General features: G+C 42.7%; 1 protein-coding gene across 6 annotated transcripts in view; it reads left to right on the plus strand.

Moving 5' to 3' along the window:
- DISP1 (dispatched RND transporter family member 1) overlaps positions 1 to 21122 on the plus strand; it is a 335526-nt gene extending 314404 nt beyond the window's left edge. For all 6 annotated transcript variants that reach the window (XM_033936937.1, XM_033936939.1, XM_033936936.1 and 3 more), the window contains one exon: positions 17479 to 21122. In XM_033936937.1, coding sequence (XP_033792828.1) covers positions 17479 to 21102 — 3624 coding nt within the window. In that variant the 3' untranslated portion in view covers positions 21103 to 21122. The remainder of the gene's footprint in view (positions 1 to 17478) is intronic.
- The last annotated feature ends 2422 nt before the right edge of the window (positions 21123 to 23544 follow it).

A 23544-nucleotide genomic window follows, 5' to 3' on the forward strand; every position in this document is an offset into this window, starting at 1 on the left:
CCCATTACCTCAGAGAAGAAAGCACCAACACCAAGATCCTGCACTAAAATTATAAGGAGATGGACCAGCCCCGAGTACAGCAGCACCCCATGGGACAACTGGATCTGGTCAGAAAAAGAGGAGTCCAAGAGAAAAAATGGTTAGACAAAATATAAGACGATCAACGGTACACCTATCTTTTCAAAGACGCTTTCAACAGTTAAATTTTAGTCATACGACTAATTACTTTAGATCTTTAACTCTTTACCCTCCCTTTCATCCTTCCCCTTTTTGTTTATTCTCTCTTTGAAAGAATTGTAACTTTTCCCTCCTCTCCTCCCTTACTCATGTTTGTTTTACTTGTAAGTCTGACGTTATTTTGTTGGTTTTTACAACCATGTTTTTTAGAAAATTGTACATCGCTTAGCAAATTGAATAAGCGATTCATCAAATATCAATAAAAACTTGAAACTAGGTCTAATTTTCTTTAGCCTAACAAACAAAAGTTTATGGACCAGCACAGTGGTGTAGCAAGGATGCGAGGCACCTAAGTTAGTGGCGCCCCCACGCCTCTCTTCCCTCTTCTCTGCTCCCCAATCCCCGTCCGCTCCTTCTCCGCCCCCTCCAGCCGCACGTACTGCTTCCTTTCTCCCATACTTCTTTAACGTTCACAGTGCAAGCAGCAACCCTCTTCCTCTGACATCACTTCCTAGGCGCTGATGTCAGGAAGTGATGTCAGAGGATGAGCCAATGCTGGCGCAAGCAACAGGTTGGGGTAGCTGCTCACGCTGTGAATTTTAAAGAGTACGGGGAAGGGAAGCAGTAGTGGGGTACGGGGAAGGAGTGGCGAGGGCGGAGAGGAGGATGGTTGCTGGCACCCCAAATCAAAACGGTGCCTGGGACAAACACCCCCCCTCCCTTTAATACGCCACTGGGCCAGCAGATCAGAAATGGAGGACAAGTCTAGTGATAAATCAGGAGGAGTGCTATCCTACCAACATTGTGGATGCTGTGAAGCTTACAATTTTATTGTGTTTCAAAGAGATCTGTGTCTAAAGAGCTTTACAATAACTAGGTTGCAATGCATTATAATTAAACAACATGCAGATTCAGGAGGAGAAAATTTTGGTAGAAGGGAAGGTGGGGTTCCCTGACTGGAAAAACCTTAATAATCATTATAGTATGGAGTTCCTATGTTTTCAGGCAGACTTCTTGGGTCACCAGGCTGCCCAGTGGTATAAATTATTAAATGGACTTATTAAAAAGAAATTAAACACTGGTCTAAGAGACATTTGGAGCATTGAGATCAAGCATCAAATTACTGCGTCTCAATGGCTACGAATTTGGTCTTGGAGGATGAGATGTACAGTGTCGGCATCTATGAGACAAACTTGGTTTTTTCTGTTACATAGAGCATTATGGACCCCTGTTCGGTTACAAAAATTGGATAGCTCTAAGTCTAATAGATGTTTGCACTGTCATCTCGAAGCAGGGACTTTAGATCATTTATTATTCTATTGTCCATTTATTATGAATTTCTGGAAATCAATTTGGGACCAAATTAATTGTTTATTAGATAACCCAGTGGCATTACCATATGATACTGTGCTATGGCAATGAGAGCAAAAAGTCAGATTTCTACATACAATAACAAATTATTACTCATAATGACTGGTGTTGCCATTCAACAAATTACGTATAATTGGAAAAACTGGAGTAGATTAAATTATAATTTTTGGTGGAATTCCTTATGTCATATATATAAAATGGAGAGATTTCTGGCAATACAGCGGGGTAGTTTCAAGAAATTTCAAGATGTTTGGGAGCCATTAACAAAGTGTTGCACTGATTAGATGAAATTTTCTTTTCCCTTAAATTTACAAGTTCAATTGTGAGGGAAGGGGGGGGAATTTTATAGTTATGTATTGTATAAGTATTGATTATTTGATAGGTAATGGGGGGAAAGGGTGGGAGTTAAGTATTTATCACTGTTACCATTGATGATTATTAAATGATATAGATATTGTTAATTTGTTTGGACATTTTATCACACTTATTGTAAGTTTGAAAATGAATAAAGAATTTTTAAAAAAAAATAAGGGAAGGGAAGGCAATTGTGCCTGTAAGAATAATGCCTTCTGGCTTTCTATGTGTGGATGTTGCTTTATGATTTGGGGGGATAATTTTATAAAGGATTTTCCATATCTAGAGCATATTTTAAAAGCATAAGTAAGATTTTCAGGTATAAGTGCAAGGAAAGAGCGTGCCTACTTGTAGACATTACCAGGAGCAGAGTTACAATATATGAGGATGAATCAAAAATTAAAGCAATTGTTAAATTATGCGATAACCGGAACAGAGCTAGCGAAATATGCACTCATACATTGCCTGTTGGATAGTTCATCCACGCTTAGTGCAGCAGTCGGACTTTTGTTGTGTGACTGTCAGAAGGTCAGAAACATGGACACTCTATTGCAAGATTGCACCATCAAAGAACAATGTGCAGTATTGTGTTTTCTTTGGGCCGAGGACGTGAAACCTGTGGACATTCACCATTGGATATTGGCTCGGTATAGACATAGCATCATGAATCAACAAAAGGTTTATGAGTGGGTAAAAAGGTTTAAAGTGGGAAGAACAGGTGTAACTTACGAAGGTTGTTCTTGTCACCCATCAACACTGCGCATACAAGAGCACATTGACAGGGCGGATGCCTTGATTAGAGAAGGCTGTCGGATAACGGTGTCTCAATGGCTGCAGATTTAGATATCGGCCATGGATTTGCATTTGTCGAAATGCATGATGACTTGGGATACAGGAAAGTCTGCGCACGATGGGTTCTCAGAGTTTACTGATCTGCACAAGCAACAGCGTGTGGAGGCTGCAACCCAGTTCCTGAGATGGTATGAAGAAGATCCGAGTATTCTGGAGAGAATTGTCACTGGTGACGAGACATGGGTGCATCACTACGACTCAGCGAGTAAAAGAGAAAGCATGATGAAGTAAAGGGAGCAGCCAAGAAACTTCTCTGCAGGACTGCAGGATTCAACAAATGTGTCGTCTTGCATGGGGACTGTGTGGAAAAGAGAGATGTTCAATTGCTCACAGTTACAAATGTATTTTGTCCTTGCGTTTTGATAAAATACATATATTTACACCACTTTCACAGCAGGTATGAATTTGTGTGTTTTGGGAATGGTTCTGGCTTATAAAGACAGAGAAACACCTATGTTGTATTTGCAAATAGGGCTTTTTTTTTTTTTTTGTACCTTTTACATTGTCACTCTCCTATAAAAAAAAAAAAATACCCCAAATGGTTCAGTTTGCTTAATTGGGCTTCCCTTTGTTTTATCACCTAGCTTCTGGCCTAGTGTATGAGTTGAAGATGTTTCTTTCAAGGGTCAACATCAGATTTACAGAATTATGTCCCTGGAAATATCAGCTCGGATAATTTTTATAGTTGGAATTGGAATATAGGTAGTCAGTAAGGTAGAGGCAGAGACAGAACAGTTAGAGATTGTGGTGATGGAGGAGGATATATGTAAGATTGTGCTGGGTTTGAGAAACCCTGTGCCATGCTATATTTCTAGCTGCTTTAATCCTCGTAAGCAAAGGTATTACGTTCAGGTTTTCTTGATGTTCACAAAAAACCATGTCCTTTTCTATAACCAGCTTATAGCACGCATTCTTCTTTATTTGAAAGAGAGAAATTTTCCTCTCTTGTTGTCTCCTAATTTTTCCCCTCAAGGCAGTATGTCAGCATCTCGTTTCTGCTCTGTCTATAGGCCTGCGCCCCTCTACACCCCCTACAGTCAATAAGGTCATTAAGGTCAGTGACCCATGAAGAAAATCTGGAGAAGAAAGAGACTGGGAGCAAGAACATCAAAGGCCATAAATACAGTGTTGGCATAGATGGGAAAAGTAATCCAATCCAGATTTCATCAGGCTGAGATCTAAATCTGGTCCTAGAAGCACAAGGGGATGAAAGAAGACATTTCCTCTCCGGCCTAATCTTCTGAAAACCCTCAGTGAGAATGAAGGCAACAGTAGTGCTAAATTTCAAGGGAGTGCAGTTGCTGCTTTTACACGTTAGAAGTAACTGCTATGCTATACTTTGATGAGATCCAGATGTCTGAAAACCACTGGCTTTGGATTAGTACATAAAAGGTGACAAATATAATTTAAAAGAACAGTAGCAAGTGGGAGTCTACATTACTATTGTCTTATCTCTGCTGTATAATATTGATTTGTTGCTTGTACAACTTGAAGTTTGGAGGGGCAGATGTTCTGCTATGAGGCAGTTGTTGCAATCGGGCCAGTCCTCTGCTGGTAGAACTTCATTGGGTACCAGTTAAGGCAATGATCCATTTTAAGTTACTTATATAGTCTCTAGAACAGTGTCTCACAAACTTTTATCGCCGTGGCACGCTAAACTCGGGGCTGCGTCTTTGGGGCCTCTGAGCATGTGCGGATGTCGGCTGGTGATGTCACACACATGTGCATGACATCATCATGTCTTTTTTTTAATTTCTTTATTGAAGTATTTCAAAATATAAAACTTTAAAATCCTGTTTCAAAACCATTATATACATTATTATAATACTAATAATTAACAATTTCCTTTCTTCCAAGCCTTTCAGCAAATACACTATTATAATATCAAGCAATAAAGATAATGAAATGGAAACCCCCCCCCCCAAGAATATAGCTAATGAAATTCACATTCATTCCTAGCATAATTATCCAAGCTTCCCATCCCTCTCCCCCTAACCCCCAGACCACCCCCCCCACCCCCACCCACGAGGCCAGAAGACAACACAGCTATTATAGCTTCAAGCCCTTGTGGTTTATTCTAGTATAACAGAATTTTCCCAGGTTTTATATTTTGACCATACTTTTTGAAAAGAAGATATCTGATTCTCATTGCAGTTAATCTAGACATATAGACAATTTTTAGCTTGCATTGTAATATATTAATTAATTTTATTTTTTTATTTAATTATTTATATGCCACTTATATCCCACGTGGTTTACATTCAGGTACTTTATCATATTTCCCTATCTGTCCCGGTGGGCTCAAACTCTTATCTAGTGTACCTGGGGCAACGAGGGGATTAAGTGACTTTACCAGGGTCACAAGGAGTAGTGAGGGATTTGAACCCACAACCTCAGGATACTAAGGCTGTAGCTCTAACCACTGCGCCACACACTTTTTTCCCAATATGCAGCTAATACCATTTGTGCTGATGTCATAGCTAACCCAATCCATTTCCTATGATGATCGAATATTTCCAAAGACACCATATTTAAAAGACAACATTCTTTAGTTTTATACACCTGGTAGCCCAACACCACTGATATAAAACTCATTACCTGATCCTTTAAAATTTGCACCTTGGGGCAATTCCACCAAATATGGATAAAAGAGCCTTGAGCTCCACACATTCTCCAACAATCATCCGAACCTTTACCAAACATAGCTTTTAAATGTACAGGAGTATAATACCATTGATATAGCATTTTATATCCACTCTCCACCATATTACTCGAGATAGATATACATAACAAAGAACCTAAGTGTTTATTCCAAATATTTTGTTCATAGGTTTTTCCAAGTACAGTGGTACCTCGGTTTACGAGTGCACCGGTTTGCAAGTGTTTTGCAAGACGAACAAAACATTCGCAAAATCGGCGCCTTGGAAACCGAGCGTGCCTCGATTTGCGATCCGCCCCCCCCCCCCCCCCCGCGATTGGGCACCCCTCGCCGTGATTGGGCACCCCTCCCACTGCGATTGGGCACCCCCCTGCCACTTCTTACTGTCATCTGGGCACCGGCATCGGCATGTCCTATGCGTTGGTGCCGGTACCCGAAGATCGGCCTCCTCTTCTTGCTGGGCCTTGAGCATCTGCGCATGCTCAAGGCCTGCGAGTTCACGTTCTCTCCGAGATCTCCTAATCGCGGGGGGGGGGGGGGTGCTGGATCGCAGGGGGGGCCTTCGGGGGGAGCAATGCCGGTTCTCATGGAGGGGGGATGGGGGGGAACGTATCAAAGTGAGTTTCCATTATTTCCTATGGGGAAACTCGCTTTGATAAACGAGCATTTTGGATTACGAGCATGCTCCTGGAACGGATTATGCTTGTAATCCAAGGTACCACTGTATCTCTTCCCAAGCTAACGTAAATCTAGAAGGTGATGATATAATTTGAATAATAGCATTATACAGTCGCAAAATGCTCCCCCTACTTATTCCATATAAAAATGCCTTCTCAACTAATGTAGGTGGTTGAGTTAGTTCTTGCAATACTCATTTGTGGTAGAAATCATTTATTTGCCTATAATAAAACAGTTCTCGATCCTCCAGTCCATATTCTGATTTCAGACAATCAAATTAAATTAGTTTTCCATCCTTTATTAGTTGGCCTAAAGATCTTAAACCTTGTTTTTCCCAATAATAAAAAGCCTTATCAATTTTCCCAGGGGCAAAGAATGGTGCATATCTTATTGCTGATTCATAAAAATTTTTTTGAGAATCCATCAATTTAGTTTGTATCTTAATCCATAATGTCAGAATATGTTGTATAATAGGATTAGTATTAAGAGCTAATTTTCTCAGATTCTCATTAGGTAGCCATGGAATCACTCATAAAGGAGTTCTCTCAATTAAGTTTTGTTCCATGATTGCCCAGCTCTTTTGAGGTTCACATTTCCAACTGATCAGATATTGCAACTGTGCTGCCTGGTAGTATAACCGAAAATGTGGAACTGCCATTCCACCTAGTTTTTTTGGCTGGTATAGCATATTACGTTGCACCCTTGGCTGTCTATTATTCCAAATATAGGTAAAGAGTTTTCTCCAATCCTTTAAAAAAGAAAGATGGTATTGGTACAGGAATTGCAGAGAACAAATACAAAAGCTTGGGGAGTACAATCATTTTGATGGAATGATTACTCTTTCCAACCATGATATATTTAAATGTTTCCATCTATTCAGATCATGCATGATTTTATTAAGTAAATCTGGATAGTTAGCTAAATATAGTTCAGATATTGTTCTAGTTACATTCACCCCCAGATATCGCAAATATTGTTTTGCCCATTTAAATGGGAACTTTTATATAGATTCTTTCCTTCTCATTTAAAGAGAGATCCAGTATCTCAGATTTATTTGCGTTAATTTTAAATCCTGAAACCTGACAGAATTGTTCCAGCAACTGCAGTACTACTGAGAGAGACTTAATAGGATTGGTCAAAGTAAAGACTATATCATCTGCAAATAATAATATTTTTGTTCTACCTTACCATAATTTATACCATGTATATCTGGATGATGACAAATCAATTGAGCCAATGATTCCATGGCTAAAACAAAGAGTATAGGAGATAAAGCACAGCCTTGGCGGGTTCCTCGTCCTAGTTGAAAACTATCTGAGTATGTATGTTCCATTTATCCTTAAACAAGGAAGGGGAGATAAGTAAAGTGCTTAAACCCATATCATAAAGGTCTCCATAAAGCCCATTTTTTTTTGAGTAGTTTAAATAGACAAGGCCAATAGACCCTGTCAAAAGCCTTTTCGGCATCTATTCCTAAGTTTAGGGCTGACTCACCTGAATGTTGAACTTTCCATAATAAATGACATACTCTACTAATATTATCAATGGTACGGCTCCCTCTTATAAATCCAGCCTGATCAACTTTCGCCAAGTGAGGGACTTATCGTTGCAGTCTATTTGCCAGTAGTTCTAGGGCAGAGGTAAGGCTGAGCAGGTGCCATCGCCAATATTCAGTACCAGATAATTATCCAGGCAAATTAAATCAGAGAACTAGCAGTCCTAACTAGCCATTTGGGTACCATTGCTTAAAACTGGATATATCTTCTTAAGCCCCTAAATACTGGGATATCCAATGCCAGTATCCAGGTACGGGCCTGTCACTTCATATCTGGGTGTGGAAAAACCTGCAGCAGGCAGCATTCAAAAAACGCTGACTGCTGCAGATTTAATATTACCCCTATTTTAATGTTTCTTAATATATTATCAAAAGTAAAGGAAATTTTCTTTTATTTCATCTGTCATAGTTTCAGCAGCTGTAAACGTTGCATTGTATGTGCAGTAAACATATCCTACTACCAGGTTAAAAACACCACAAACTATATTTTTTATGATTTTCCTAGTAAAGTAGCTTTTTCCTACTCCCCTGTCTGCCTCACCCTGTGGTCTTACACTCCTGTATTCTTTGGGTTAAAAATGAACTAGTACGTGTGCTGTTGGGTAATATTGTTGATTCTTCTGACAAGGAAAGAGGATGCGTGTAGAGCAGGAAGAAGTCCTGTTTGGTTAACCTTTTCCTAAAAATGGAACAAGGGGTCAGTGTGTGTAGAGCGAGCTGGAGCCAAGAAAGTGCTGAAAGATGAATGTAGTCACTGTCTGAGCTCGAGCAGCTCTTCACTCACTTCTAGGGGCTCAGCACAGCTGCATCTACTAGCAACAAGACAGGGCTTTTAGACTTCAGTGAGAGCCAAACGATTATTAATTAAATGGGCAAGGAATGATTTAAATAAAGATCTGAATTCATCCTCCAGCAAAGCCCTCAACCAATTCCTTTCTGTTTCCCCAAAAGTTCAGAATCCAAGACAATTTCAAAGGCAGAGTGCATACAGCCCAGTTTAGATGAAAGACTATTGATATTGAGGTTTTGTTTAATTATGATTGAAGAGTGCCTGGTAGTTTTCTCCTCCTCCTGTGGAACTGGCGCAGGGATCTGGCACCACAAGCAAGGGAATCTTTTCACCCAACTCTCCTAGCTCAGTCATTGCTGGGAGCCGCACAACCAAGCTCCTCCCAGAGTCTTGGAATCAAGGGTGTTAAATCTCAACATTTAGGGGTCACTGTGGCATGGTGACTGGGCTTTGCTTCCCACAGGAGATGTAAACGCTGTCCTGCTTAATTTTCTTCTTGTGCCCAGCCTCCTTTAATCCTTCAGCTACTGATCTTCCAGCCGGAGTCTTGGTCTTTCTCCTCCTCCCTTATTCCGTTGGGGTAAGGGCAAAGGGGACTCATTAAAAATGATTTCTTAAGTCGTTGTGTCATCAGTCAGAGCTTCACTGGAAAGACAGGAGGAAGCTTTGACCTAGGGATGAGCAACCAACAAAGAGGAGCCCAGCAGAGCCTGTGACTTGAACTGTGCACAACAGAGATTAGTCAACTGCATATCTTTATTTTTGGCTAGTGATTCAGACTCCGGATATGTGAGGAGGGGGAGAGGGTGGAGGTTGAACTGTGGGAATGAACTTAAGACATGTTCTGTATCCCAGTTCATGCTGATTCCTTAGATTTTTTTTTTTTTTTAATTTAATTCAATTCAATGAACTCCATCAGCCACAATTGACATGGCCTAAACTATACCCTTGGGCAGCATGGAGAGTAGATTAGTGGTTAAAAGTCTGTGCTGGAGTCAGGAGAGCTCCTGGGGACGTCCAGCCTCCAGTCCTGCCTCCAGGAGCTTAGATAAATTACTTTGCTTCAGTGTATTCAAATGTAATGGAGCAGTAAGAATAATATTATTCTTTCTTTCTTCTCAGCTTAATAACATACGCAAACACCTCAGTGATGCATAGCCTTGCACACTGCATGACAGCCTCTGAAGTGCTGATATTATAAAGTGTGCTTGCAGGACCCAGGCAGCAGAAGCGCATATTGATCATTGTTAGGTTTCTGGCTTCCTTTGGTTTACACTCAAGATAGAATTGATTCAGTTATTTAGCCAACTATATTAGTTGTCTTATAGTGAGGAATTCATCTCAATAAAAATATTGGCAGAGCAGAAAGCACTCAACTGCTTAATCATTAAAACAGTATGCTATTTTGTTAATGGACCGAGTAAAGAATATGAATCCTACTCCTGGGCCCAAGGTTGCTTCAACTCTATTTAATGGATGATATGAGTATTTTCGGGGCCACAGCAGACTTATATAAATATCATTTGCCTGTTTTGCTCTTTACAAATCAAAATGGAAAATAGAATGACTGCTGAGAGAAAAATACGTGGAGGGGCATAATCAAAAAAAGCGTCTAAGTCCCCTTTTGGCCTAAGTCCTTAAACGTTCAACGCAGAAGCAGAGAAAGTGTCCATAACCAAACCAAACGTCCTTGTTTTGATTATGGCCTTCCTCTGCCTAAACGTCCAATCACCACTACGTCTAAAAATACACCCACACCACGTCTACACTTTTCAGCCATAATGAAACAAAAAACGCCTAAGCCACAAACGTCCAACAAAAGGGCTTTTAGGCGAAGGAGGAGCCAGTCCTTCACCTAAAAGCTGGATTCTGTAACCGGTGTCTGTCAAAAACAACACCGGTTACAAAAACCCCACCACACATACAACGATCCAGGCAGAGGGGGGCCCAAGCCCTCCTGCCATGTCGAACCGCGACCACACCCCTCCCCCCCCGACAACATCGGGGCAAGAGGGAGCTCAAGCCCTCTTGTCCCGGCCAATCGCGGCACCCCCGACATATCGGGGCAAGAGGAAGCCCAAGCCCTCTTGCCCCGCCGATTAACATTGTGCCAGGAAAGAGCCCAAGCTCTCCTGGCCCCGGCGACCCCCCCGCCGCTACTCGTTCGGGCCAGGAGAGAGCCCAAACCCTCCTGGCCCCGGCGACCCCCCCCGCCGCTACTCGTTCGGGCCAGGAGGGAGCCCAAACCCTCCTGGCCCCGGTGACCCCCTACCCCCACCCCACACTACATTACGGGCAGGAGGGATCCCAGGCCCTTCTGCCCTCGACGCAACCCCCCTCCCCCAACAATCGCCTCCCCCAGAATCCCCGATCGCCCCCCCAGCTGACCCGCGACCCCCCCGGCCAACCCCCCCCATCCCCACCCCCCTTCCCCGTACCTTGTTTCAAGTTGGCCGGACAGACGGGTGCCAAACCCGCCTGTCCGGCAGGCAGCCAACGGCAGAATGGGGCCAGATTGGCCCAGCTGTCCCAAAGCCCCGCCCATGTGCCTCAGGCCCCTCCCCCAGGAGGGGCCTAAGGCTCCCGGACCTATTCTGATTGGCCCAGGCGCCTTAGGCCCCGCCTGTGGGCGGGGCTTTGGGATGGCTGGGCCAATTCGGACCCATTCTGCTGTTGACTGCCTGCCGGACAGACGGGTTTGGCACCCGTCTGTCCAGCCAACTTGAAACAAGGTACTGCGAAGGGGGGTGGGGGTCGGCCGGGGGTGCGATCGGGGGTTCTGGGGGGGCCAGTCGTTGGGGGGAGGGGGGTTGCGTCGAGGGCAGGAGGGCCTGGGATCCCTCCTGCCCGTAATGTAGTGCGGGGTGGGGGTAGTGGGTCGCCGGGGCCAGGAGGGTTTGGGCTCCCTCCTGGCCCGAACGAGTAGCGGCGGGGGAGTCGCCGGGGCCAGGAGGGTTTGGGCTCCCTCCTGGCCCGAACGAGTAGCGGGGGTGGGGGGTCGCCGGGGCCAGGATAACTTGGGCTCTCTCCTGGCCCGATGTTAATTGCGAAGGGGGGTGATGGATCGCGGCAGGAGAGATGTCTCATCTCCCCTACCGCGATGCCATCACTCCTCTACCGGAACTCCCTCGACCTGCGGCAGGAGAGATAGGGCATCTCTCCTGCCGCGGGTCGCAGCAGTTCGGGTAGAGGAGTGATGGCATCGCATCTCTCCTGCCGTGATGCTTGCGGTGGGTAGGTTGTCGGGCCGCTGAACTGATGGCGCCAGCGGCCATCAGCTCAGCGGCCCCTTTTTCGGCACTTAGACCTGGTTTGACTACGTCTAAGTCAAAAAGGTCTAAGTGCCGACTAGGCAACCTGTAAATGTTTTGGTTATACCTGTTGTACGCCTAGGTGTAGGTCGGCCCACCTCCCGCCCACTGCCCGCCTTTACCCCTCCTCTAAACACGCCTCTTTTCTCTCTGTGCGTCTAGAGGCAGGGGAAAGGCCTAAGCTATTTTTAGATACGTCTAAAAACCAGCTTTGGTTATGGGTACTTGGACGATCAAGCTTTTTGATCGTCCAAGTAGTCATTTAGGACAATTTTTAGACTTTTTTTTTATTTTTTATTATTTCCCCCACAGTGTCCAGGAAAAAAAGGGGACCTCCCAACATTTTTTTAAATAGCTCAAAAACATCCTACTGCAGTAGAAACTTCTGCCTGAAATTTGAGACATTTCTCAGTATTTTACTTTTCAACAGGATGGAACTCCAGTGCATGGAGCTCGCAAAATAGGTTCTCTCTTAATTAATGAAGCCTCAGAATTCATTGAGATAACAGCTCAGTGGCGTCAAAGACTTTGTGAAGGTGTCAAGGTTGGAGTAGGACACTTTGGGCCAGATTCTATAAATGACACCTCCAGGGATTCAAGACAAAGTTAGACAAGTTCCTGCTGAGCCAGAACATACGCAGGTAGGGCTAGTCTCAGTTAGGGCGCTGGTCTTTGACCAGAGGGCCGCCACGTGAGCAGTGTCGCCCACCAGGCCTCTAGTCAGGACAGTAGAGGGCGCTGGTGGGGACTAGATTCGGATCCCTGGCGTGTTCCCCTGGAACTAGGATAACCTTTAGGAGTCAGCACTGGCCTAGGGGCTTGCCCAGGACCAGCCAGTATGCTGGCTGTAGTAGCCAAAATCACCACCATACAAAACAAGAAGTGAAAAGGAAAAGTAGTCTTTATTTAGCCCTTTCACTGGGCTTAAAGCAAAATAGTCAGGCTGGCAATTGTAAATCACAAAGGCAATCCACACCACAGTTTTCATGAAAATCAAAAAGAAAATTTTACAGAGAAACATGCAATGCCAAACAGACAGATGATACAACATAAACTGCAGCGGCTCTCACAGGTTTAATCAGGTCCTGTAATGGCTTTATGTTGGTAAATGCTTCAAAGAAAGGAAGGTTGTTCCTTTTCTTCCTGGTTGGAGTGGTAAGTGTGGTCTGGCTTGCACAAATGAGAAAAAGTTTACATATTAGCATTTATATATTTTTTAAAAACCTCAAAATAAATGCCAATCCTCTTGGTCTGACTTCTAGGGTTCTTGAGCCTTCTCCCCAGGTACACATTCCCAATAGTCCACATCTGGCTGCAATTCCTGTCAAACTGAGCAGTAAGGAAAAAAAAACTTCACAGCCAAAAAGAAATGCAGGAAAAGAAACAAAACTCCCCAAAGTCAGCTTCCTGCTTCATCCTATAGAAGCTTCTGCTTCCCAGCCCCAGTTTAAACAAAACAGGCAAAGAAGGAAAAAAAAACCAATCCAAACAGTTCAGAGGTTAAACTTTCAGGGACCCACCTCCATAACTTCAGGAAGGTAGCTGTCCTCCTCTGGCCCGCAGGTGGTATCCATAGCTTGCCAACCTGGTTGTTCCCTGGAGGTTTGGGGTGAAGCCAGTCCCTCCTCAAGCAGGTCCAACAGCTCCTCCTCTAGCTGTTCAAAGCCCTGCATTTTGTGCTTGAAAGAGCCACGCCTGCTGCACCTGGAGCGGAGGAGGGGAATCGATTCTCTAAGCTGAGGAGCTTGGCTTCCTCCATACTGCTTTTTAAGGGACTGTCTCAAAATAACAGGCTTCTCTTTAAAAACAGTAAACCTTCTTGGCTCAGAAATAAACCTTTCCTGAGGTCTCCTTTGTGTGTGGCTAGGTAACCAGTCCCTGACTTGCTCAGCTTCACTGCCTGGGGAGTAGCCAGCTACCTCCTGACTATGGCTACTGACCTGGTCAGCTCTTTTGGTAAGGGATCGTAAGTTTCTAATGCTGCCTTTTCTTGGGAGTAAGCCAGCACTGTTGCTGGGTTGGTCACAGCAGACTGCTGGGCACGATGGACCACTGGTCTGACCCAGCAGCGGCAATTCTTATGTTCTTATAACTCGGAAGGTGCCTAGAAAAGCATCACCTACCGCATGTCAATCAAAGTTAGGCGCCATTTGTAGACTCATACCTAGTGGCATTAAATTGACTTAAGCACCTTAGGCTCTGGATTTTCTTGGTCTAAACTACCAGTGCCTAAGTCAATCCACACCCAAAATCTGACCTGAATCTGCCCCTAATAAAGCCTACTTGCCGGTAGGCGCCTCTGTGTAGATGCCTGCATCGAAGTGGTAGGCACCTACTGGCAAATTATTATTTTTAATTGGTTTTTAATGGCGCTCTCTACTGCAAAATTGCCAAACAAAAATATACCGCAGCTTGCAATAATCAATGAGCTTGCAAATCGCTGCCACGTAAAAACATGGCAGTAATCCACTGCTCATTGCTAAATATCACTTTTCCTGTTGATGTCTGAATGATAATTGATTGGTCTAAGCACTGACAGGAAGAGTGTTATTGAATAAAAAAATCTAACTGCAGGGCCCCCCAATCCTTGGTAGTCTAGCAGCCTCCCTCCCTCTTCCTGACCCAACCAGATTGTAACCCCACATTCCCCCACAGTAAAGCTTAAAAAAATACCTGGTAGCTTAAAAATACCTGGTAGTCTTCTATTGAACCCTTCCTCCTAGCCCCCATCAACACAAAAATCTCTGATGATATGGTGGGCCCCCTACCTTCCCCCATCCTGACAAGCCTGCTTCCTCATGTTAAAGGAAGCTTCCTTCTTGGGCTCTAGTGGCAGCCTGTAATCTCCTTTTGAAATCCCCCTCCAAATGCCTTGAAGGCATTTCTCCTTGAAGATTTTTGCATGCATGCCTCTGTTTTATCTACTACACAGTGTTGATGTGCACAGACATAGACTTGGCAGTACTGTTGCATAGCTGACATGAGACCATTGATTGTTTAGAAGAGTGGAATAGCCCAAGGTGGGCCTGATGGGGAGAGGCCACCCCCTTTGCGCACAGACCCACCCCCACCCAGCAGCGGCACATCCTTGCAGTAGCAGGTGGGATTCCCAAGCCCCACAGCTGAATACCTTTCCCAGTGGGACCAATAACTCATCAGCCCAGCTTGGCAGTTGGCAACAACATGGTGCCAAAAGCTTGAGCATATGCCAATGCCGGCATTACTGACTCATGGAAGTACTGCCAAGCTGGACTGCCGAGTTCTGGGTACCATCAAGGGGAGGTCTTTACCCCGTAAGCTATGTATTTTTTAAGTTGACTGGAGGTGGGATGGGATGGACACTAGGATAAGGGTCAGAGAATGGAAAGGATTTGCAAGAAAATTGCGTGGTCAGTGCATTCTGGCCCAATTATCACATATTCAGATACATCCTATGTATAATCAAGACTTTGGTGCTTTCAGTTTGGAGCTCCGAGGAAGACGATTATAGCCGAAACACATCCCGTGTTGGGTTTGCACCAAATTTTGACTGCATGCTATTGGGTGCTATTGTGTATTGTTATTACACTATCTGCATTGCCTATCCACTTTTTCTGTACACTCACCCAAAATCTGATATCTGGCTAGACTGCTGGAGTGAACCTCTGAATTCTTCAGCTGGCAGTGCAGGGTGCGCCTTCCAGGAGACCCTTCTGACTCAAGAGTATGTCTTGGATTCTTATCTTTTGTTTGAGCCCATATGTTTCTTGCATGCTCTACTGGGGTTGAGGCACCAAGAGCTCTCCATTAGCCCATTAAAAGACTTTGTATTTTTCTTCTTATTGTAACACCCCCCCCCCCCTTTCGATCTGGTAATACTCTCTTATTTCATTGATTACATTTCTGTTTTGCCTATATAATCAAATGCTCCAAGTGTCACAGAATAAAAAAACAATGTATTAATTCCTTGGTGTGACAATCCCTCATCCAGGGGTCATAGATCAAAGTGCCCTCTGGATTCCAGTATATATGCACTCCCACTTCCAGCTTGCCTGTGAATTGCTGCCATCTTCAGGCAGCCCAAGTAGCAGAAGTCAGACTGAGAAATCAGACCCCCAATCCCCTGCACAATATTTCCATAGAACCATCAGACCGGCCCCTCATAAATTCCCCTTCGATGGCTCTGGAGATCTGCCATGACAAATACAAATCCTCTCTTCCAAGGCTTCCTCTCATTTATTATGTTGCTCAGTTTTTCCTGAGTCGCATCTGTGAGTGTTTTTCTCTGGAAACAATCAAATATGAATTACCCTGTTTTCATGGAATGTTAACTTATTACTTAAAGACTTTACAAAAATGTGAAATCCATATTACAAGATTGTTTTGGATACAGTCTCAATCTTATTTTTACTTTTGAAACCAGTTGTTTAAGCAGTAAAATGAGAACCAAGAGCTAATGCTTTGGTGGTGTGACTGCTGCAAATCTATATTTGGAATATTTCCTGCTAGACAAACGTTTTCTTTCACTTCTGTACTTGAAACTGAAAGAGGATCAATTTTACTCAGGCCAGCTGAGGTACCGCCATTTCAACATAAGAATTTCCATACCGGGTCGAACCAAAGGTTCACCTGTCCAATATCCAATCCAGGTCATAAGCACCTGCCGGGATCCAAAAAAAAAAAATAGCTAGATACCATGCTACTTAACCCAACTTAATTTTCTAACTAGATTTTTAATTTGTTTGATTTATAAAAACTTTAATTGTAAATTTTATATTTCTTCTTGATCATAAAACTCAAAGCACATTTATCAGATATAACAGCAGTATTGAAACAATGGAGATCATTAAGGGCTCCTTTTACAAAGGTGCGTTAGGGCCTTAACGCACGGAATAGCGCGTGCTAGCCGCTACCACTTCCTTTTAAGCAGGCGGTAATTTTTCGCTAATCCTGTGCGTATGCTAAAAATGCTAGCGCACCTTTGTAAAAGGAGCCCTAAATGTAGACAACATAATACTTCTCTTAAATCTACATCTTTGATGAATATTTTATCCATTCTGGTTATTCTAAAATATCCAGAATGGATACAATTCTAAATTATAGTAAATCTCTAAGATGAACTGCATTTGAGGTTTACCCTCTTATCGCATTCTAGTCTAGATATGGCGCAATATCAGGCTTTGAATAAGTATAAAATAGACTACAGTATTTGAAGTTATCACCTTTACTCCTAAGACAAGTTGGAAAGAGTAAATTCCTGAAAATTTTATAGCAAGTTTGGCGATGCATTTCCTGTGATCAAAATGTTACTTGAAATAGTCATAACATAAAATAACATTTGAATGAATGAAAATTAGTTTCATTTGTCTTTCTTTCTCTTTTTTTTTTAAGGAATATTAATATATTTTACAAGACAACTGTTGAATAGCAAAGGTTGAAATGAACAATAGATTTCTTGAAGGAGTTAATTACATGTTTAAAATGAAATGAATATAATGGAAAAAGTATTTATCCTTCAAATTAGAGAAAGAAAATAGAAATTACTTATACAAATCTCTCTCAAGTCCTCAACAAAGAGGGGAAAACAAGGCACAATTCCAGAAGAAAAAAAATCATAGCCTTTGGTACTTCCATTCTAAAGTAGAGTTTGATTAAAAAAAAATTATTTTTCTTTCTTTAATATGCAAGGGTTTTTTTCTAAATACATTCTTCCCAAAATCTGATGTTATAATCTTTTTTTTTGTCTCTACAGATAAGATCTCATCCACAATTTGGTGAACTCTGCCAGCGGACTACTGCTGATTCCTGCTGTCCCAGCTGGACATTGGGCAACTACATTGCCATTCTTAATAATAGATCATCTTGTCAAAAAATAGTAGAAAGAGATATTTCTCATACCCTGAAGCTGCTTCGCACGTGTGCCAAATATTACTACAATGGAACCTTAGGACCAGACTGCTGGGATATGGCAGCCAGGAGAAAGGACCAGTTGAAGTGTACAAATGTGCCTCGGAAATGTACAAAGTACAACGCTGTTTACCAGATCCTTCATTACTTGGTGGATAAGGACTTTTTAAGCTCAAAGACTGTTGATTATGTAATACCAGCTTTAAAGTATAGCATGCTTTTCTCTCCAACTGAGAAAGGGGAGACCATGATGAATATTTACCTGGACAATTTTGAGAAATGGAATTGTTCTGATGGAATAACTACTATTACTGGAATTGAGTTTGGAATCAAACATAGTTTGTTCCAGGATTACCTTTTAATGGATACTGTGTATCCAGCCATAGCTATTGTCCTTGTCCTGCTGGTCATGTGCATATATACTAAGTCAATCTTTATCACGCTGATGACCATGTTTGCAATAATTAGTTCTCTAATTGTCTCTTACTTTCTCTATCGAGTAGTATTCAACTTTGAGTTCTTTCCTTTCATGAACCTCACCGCATTAATTATTCTTGTTGGAATTGGAGCAGATGATGCGTTTGTCCTATGTGATGTCTGGAACTATACAAAGTTTGACAAACCTCATGCTGAAACATCAGAAACCATAAGTATCACTTTGCAACATGCTGCTCTTTCCATGTTTGTCACCAGCTTTACCACCGCAGCTGCCTTTTATGCCAACTACGTCAGCAATATCACTGCAATCAGATGTTTTGGTGTCTATGCTGGCACCGCCATACTGGTGAACTATATTCTAATGGTAACTTGGTTGCCCGCCGTAGTTGTATTACATGAACGATATCTTCTCAACATATTTAGTTGCTTCAAGAAATCTCAGCAAGTATATAACAACAAACATTTTTGGACACTTATGTGGCAAAAACTTGACAAGCTTCTATTTGCAATTTCAGAAGTATCTCGAATATTTTTTGAGAAAGTGTTGCCTTGCATTGTTATCAGGTTTCGGTATATTTGGTTGTTCTGGTTCCTTGCCTTGACTATTGGTGGGGCATATATAGTGTGCATTAATCCAAAGATGAAACTACCCTCACTAGAACTTTCTGAGTTTCAAGTATTTAGGTCTTCTCATCCTTTTGAACGTTATGATGCAGAATACAAAAAGCTTTTCATGTTTGAACGAGTCCACCATGGGGAAGAGCTTCATATGCCCATCACCATAATCTGGGGTGTCTCCCCAGAAGACAATGGGGATCCCTTAAACCCCAAAAGTAAAGGAAAGTTGAAATTAGATAACAGTTTTAATATTGCAAGCCCTGCTTCACAAAGTTGGATTTTACATTTCTGCCAAAAGTTGAAAAACCAAACGTTTTATTACCAAACTGATGAGCAAGACTTCACCAGTTGCTTCATTGAAACATTCAAACAGTGGATGGAAAATCGAGATTGTGATGAGCCAACTCTTTCCCCCTGTTGCAGCCAGTCAAGCTTTCCATATAAGCAAGAGGTTTTTGAGTTGTGTATCAAACGAGCAATCATGGAACTGGAAAGAAGCACTGGATACCATTTAGACAGCAAAACTCCAGGGCCAAGGTTTGACATAAATGATACTATCAGAGCTGTGGTACTAGAGTTCCAAAGTACCTACCTCTTCACATTGGCTTATGAAAAAATGCATCGTTTCTATAAAGTGGTTGACTCGTGGATTTCTGAGGAGCTTGCATCCGCCCCTGGGGGTCTTAGTAATGGCTGGTTTGTGAGCAACTTGGAATTCTATGACCTTCAGGATAGCTTATCAGATGGTACTCTAATTGCTATGGGACTGTCAGTGGCTGTTGCATTTAGTGTCATGTTACTTACTACTTGGAACATTATCATAAGTCTTTATGCAATAGTCTCAATAGCTGGCACTATATTTGTTACCGTGGGTTCTCTGGTTCTTCTTGGGTGGGAGCTGAATGTCTTAGAATCCGTCACGATTTCTGTAGCCGTTGGCTTATCTGTTGATTTTGCTGTCCATTATGGAGTTGCGTACCGCTTAGCTCCAGATCCTGATAGAGAGGGTAAAGTTGTCTTTTCTCTAAGTCGCATGGGCTCCGCAATTGCAATGGCTGCACTGACCACATTTGTTGCTGGAGCAATGATGATGCCTTCCACTGTTTTAGCTTATACTCAACTTGGTACCTTCATGATGCTTATAATGTGCATCAGCTGGGCTTTTGCAACTTTCTTTTTCCAGTGCATGTGTCGCTGCCTTGGCCCCCAGGGCACCTGCGGCCAGATACCTCTGCCAAAGAAACTGCAGTTTAAAGCCTTCTCCCAGGCTTTATCTGCAAACAATGGAGACAGAAGCCAGAACAAAATGCACCCTACCAATAAATATCAGTTAGAGCCCCGTGGACAGAAACTGGAAATAGAGCATGAACATTATGAGTTAGAACCTCTTGCATCACGTAACTGCAATGCATCAGAAAATACGGGCTATGAAGAAACGCACATCTGTTCAGAGTGCTTTAACGGCACAGCCCAGAATGCGTGTATACCCCTACATTCACAATACAACAAAGTAGAACTCAATGAAAGCCTCAAGAATGACATAAGTTCACCAGTGTTGCAGGCATCTGTGGATCAGTCTAATACATGCCAGCTGTTGTCGCCAAACAGATGTTGCCTCTATTCAGGTACATGCAAACAGGGGGGCTTGAAATGGAGCCCTCACTCATGTCAACAACTGAGTGAAACTTTATGCTACAAGTGTACTCCTTCACCTGGAAACATGGTACAGATGCAAAACTCAATAAGTCCCATAAATGTTTTACAACAAGCCACTGAAAGCATCTTGCATCCAGCCCAACACATTCAACACTGTAGCTGTCCACCAGGAAGAATGAAAAAACCCATCATGCAGAATTCTTTGCCTAGAGACTTTTTTCTCCATTCAATGCATCAAATTCAGACTCATGAAAGAATGAGTAAGACTGATGCACACAGGCCTCATAGCATAGAAGAGAATGTGAGAACTTTCCCAAATGCAACCAAAAGTGCTGGTTGTTTAATGAAACCATGTTCTTTTGTAATTGGTTCTGAGAATATTGTACAGCCACCAAACCAAAGGGGACTTTGTATAAATAGAGAAAAAAATGGTATGGGTAATAAGGGAATTAATGGAAATGAAACAAACAATACTTCCATGTTGACACAAAAGGAAAATGGTGACAAGATAGACCAGTGCACATCACAGACTGATCTTGCCATGAACGCCCCTTATGTAAACCAAAATGATCTGAAATTAATAATGAACAATATGGTCAGAAAGACTGAGCAGGGGCTATGCCCAGAAAATTCAAAATGTTGTGACAGAACTGTAATGGTTAAATGTAATTCTGTTGACTGTCCAATGCCAAACATTGAAGCCATTGTGCCTGCTGTATTAACCCAATCAGAGCTTTCCACTGAAAGTTTATGTTAATAAAAACACTGTATAATCAATCTTATGTTTAAAGATTTTGTCTCAGCTTAATTATGCTGTTACTATAATTTTCTTGGTTTTTAATCTGTGTTTTCAAAACATTGTTGCCAAGTAGTCAAATGTTTTCAACTTACAGTAATATTACTTTATGACATATACCTGACTCATGCATGTGCTATTCCTTTGTAAATGTATTTATTTATTTTTAGTATTTATATACCTCTTAAAGCCCAAGTGGTTTACATTCAAGAATTCAAGTATCTGTCCCGGTGGGCTCACAATCGGACTAATGTACCTGAAGCGATGGAGTGTTAAGTGACTTGCCCAGGGTCACAAGGAGCAGCTCTGGGCTTAAACCTGCAACCTCAGGGTGACGAGACTGCTGCCCTAACCACTAGGCCAGACCTCAACTTCTAAACTTTAATTGGCGATAAAAAAAACTGTAGGAAAACCTCAAGACGATATATTTTAGCGCAATTCAGTTTGGTATACGTGTGCTGTTTGCTTTTAATCTTCTTTATTGAGTCCAGCTTTTGTAAGAAACAAGATCCTGTGTCTTGGAATCAGCTTCTGATGGTCCTGCAATAACCTTTGCCCTCTGCAATCTTTTGTCCTAGGTGACAGATTTGTCTTATAAGAATGGCACTAGCATATTTTAAATTTAGATTTAGCTTATGAATTATAAGTACTTTGGAACATAAATATTTTAGCAGGAATAATTTCTATAAAAAGGAATACGCTGGGCCTTTGTTCTTTTAACCAGATTTCATATTAGTTTTATTTTCATGTGAATAGCCTTAATGAATAAGAGGAATTAAACGCCAGAAGTGCCTTATGTAAACCAAAAGTAACGTCAAATGTTTATCATCCCTCAGAGGAAATATAGATTTCTCATCTGCTACTTTGTGTCCAAACTGTCAATTAGTATTAGGGCTTTTGGGGAGGGAGGGTTGCCTGGTCTTCCTTCTCCTTTAAACATCTAGCATATTCTGAATCTGCCACAGATGGTTAAAGAACCTTCCTTCCGAGCAATTGAGAGTGCCTGCTTTTATTTTTATTCTCATCGGGTTAAGTCTCTGGGACATAGCAGAGAAAAGGAGCTGGTGGGGGTTCTGGAAGCTACCTGTTCACATTGCTGCTGCTGCTGCCGCCAGCACATTGGAAAGACTGCGGGGTGGGGGCTAGAGAGAGTCTCTGGGCTGTTCTGGAGGGAGGGAGAGATACCAGATCCATTATAGAAGGGGGGGAGATGAAGAGATTTATTTATTTGTTTTGGTTTTTATATACCACTTATAACCTAAGTGGTGTACATTCAGGTACTCAAGCATTTTCCCTATTTGTCCTAGCAGGCTCACACTCCATCTAATGTACCTGGGGCAACAGGGGATTTAATGACTTGCCCAGGGTCACAAGGAGCAGTGTGGGAGTTGAACCCATAACCTCAAGGTACTGAGGCTATGACTGTAACCACTGCACCACACAAGCTTTCTGGAGGGTAGGGAAGAATGTATGCAGCAGTCTTTTTAGAACCAGGCCTAGCTCGGGCCAATAGGTCCTTTCTTTTCAGGGCCAGTAGGATGGCTTTCTCTTGGATCGTTGTGGACTGGGCTCAACTGAGCTCAGCAATTGCCTTTAATAGTTGGTTATCTAGCCCCAGCTCATGGAACCCCAGCCCTCAGAAGAGATATGGCCTGGGCTAGAAAAGAGAAGGAGAGATTCTGGACCTGGGGGGTGGAGCAGAGGGAAGAGAAAGAGAGACTGGATGAGGGGAAAAGAGGGGAACAGATGGCTGGGCCAATGGAAGGAGGAAGAGATTCCAGACCACAGTGGGAGGAAAACCAGAGTGAGAAAAAGACACATGCTAGCCCTGGGGTGAGGGGAGGGGCTGGAGGGAGAGATGTTGTGCCCCAGGGTAGGGATGTAGGAGGAAGGGAAGAGACAGGAGAAGCTGGACATGAGATGGGACAGGAACACAGAGAACAGATGCTGGGCATGGGGAGAGCATAGGGATAGGGAGAGAAGATGCTGAATAAGAAAGGGATATAGAGGAGAGAGCTGTTGAATATAGTGGAAAGGTAAGGACTTGGAGGGGAGATGGGGACAGAGGCACATAAATTGTAAGTGAACTTTGGGAAATATGAATTTCAGTTTGTTTCTTTTATTGTAAGAGGTTTTCTGTGTAGGTCTGGGATATGTTTGCTTTATTCAGGAGGAATGGTGTTAAAGGGGTCCTGTTTTAATTTTTCCACCTATTCAGTCTTAACTGTGCTTCTCGGACTTGGAGGTGGTGGGTTGTAGTAGGCGTTGTGCCTTTTCTCTACCTGCACTGTCATCTGCCTTTCTCTTCTGGGAATGGTATACGGCTGGGAGCAGAATTATTTGAAGACCACAATGCTGTAGTTCTGTTCCCAGGCTGACACTTACTAGCTGTTGCTTTCTATT

This window comes from Geotrypetes seraphini, chromosome 3 (assembly GCF_902459505.1).
Source record: "Geotrypetes seraphini chromosome 3, aGeoSer1.1, whole genome shotgun sequence".
In the NCBI taxonomy this organism is placed as follows: Eukaryota; Metazoa; Chordata; class Amphibia; order Gymnophiona; family Dermophiidae; genus Geotrypetes; species Geotrypetes seraphini.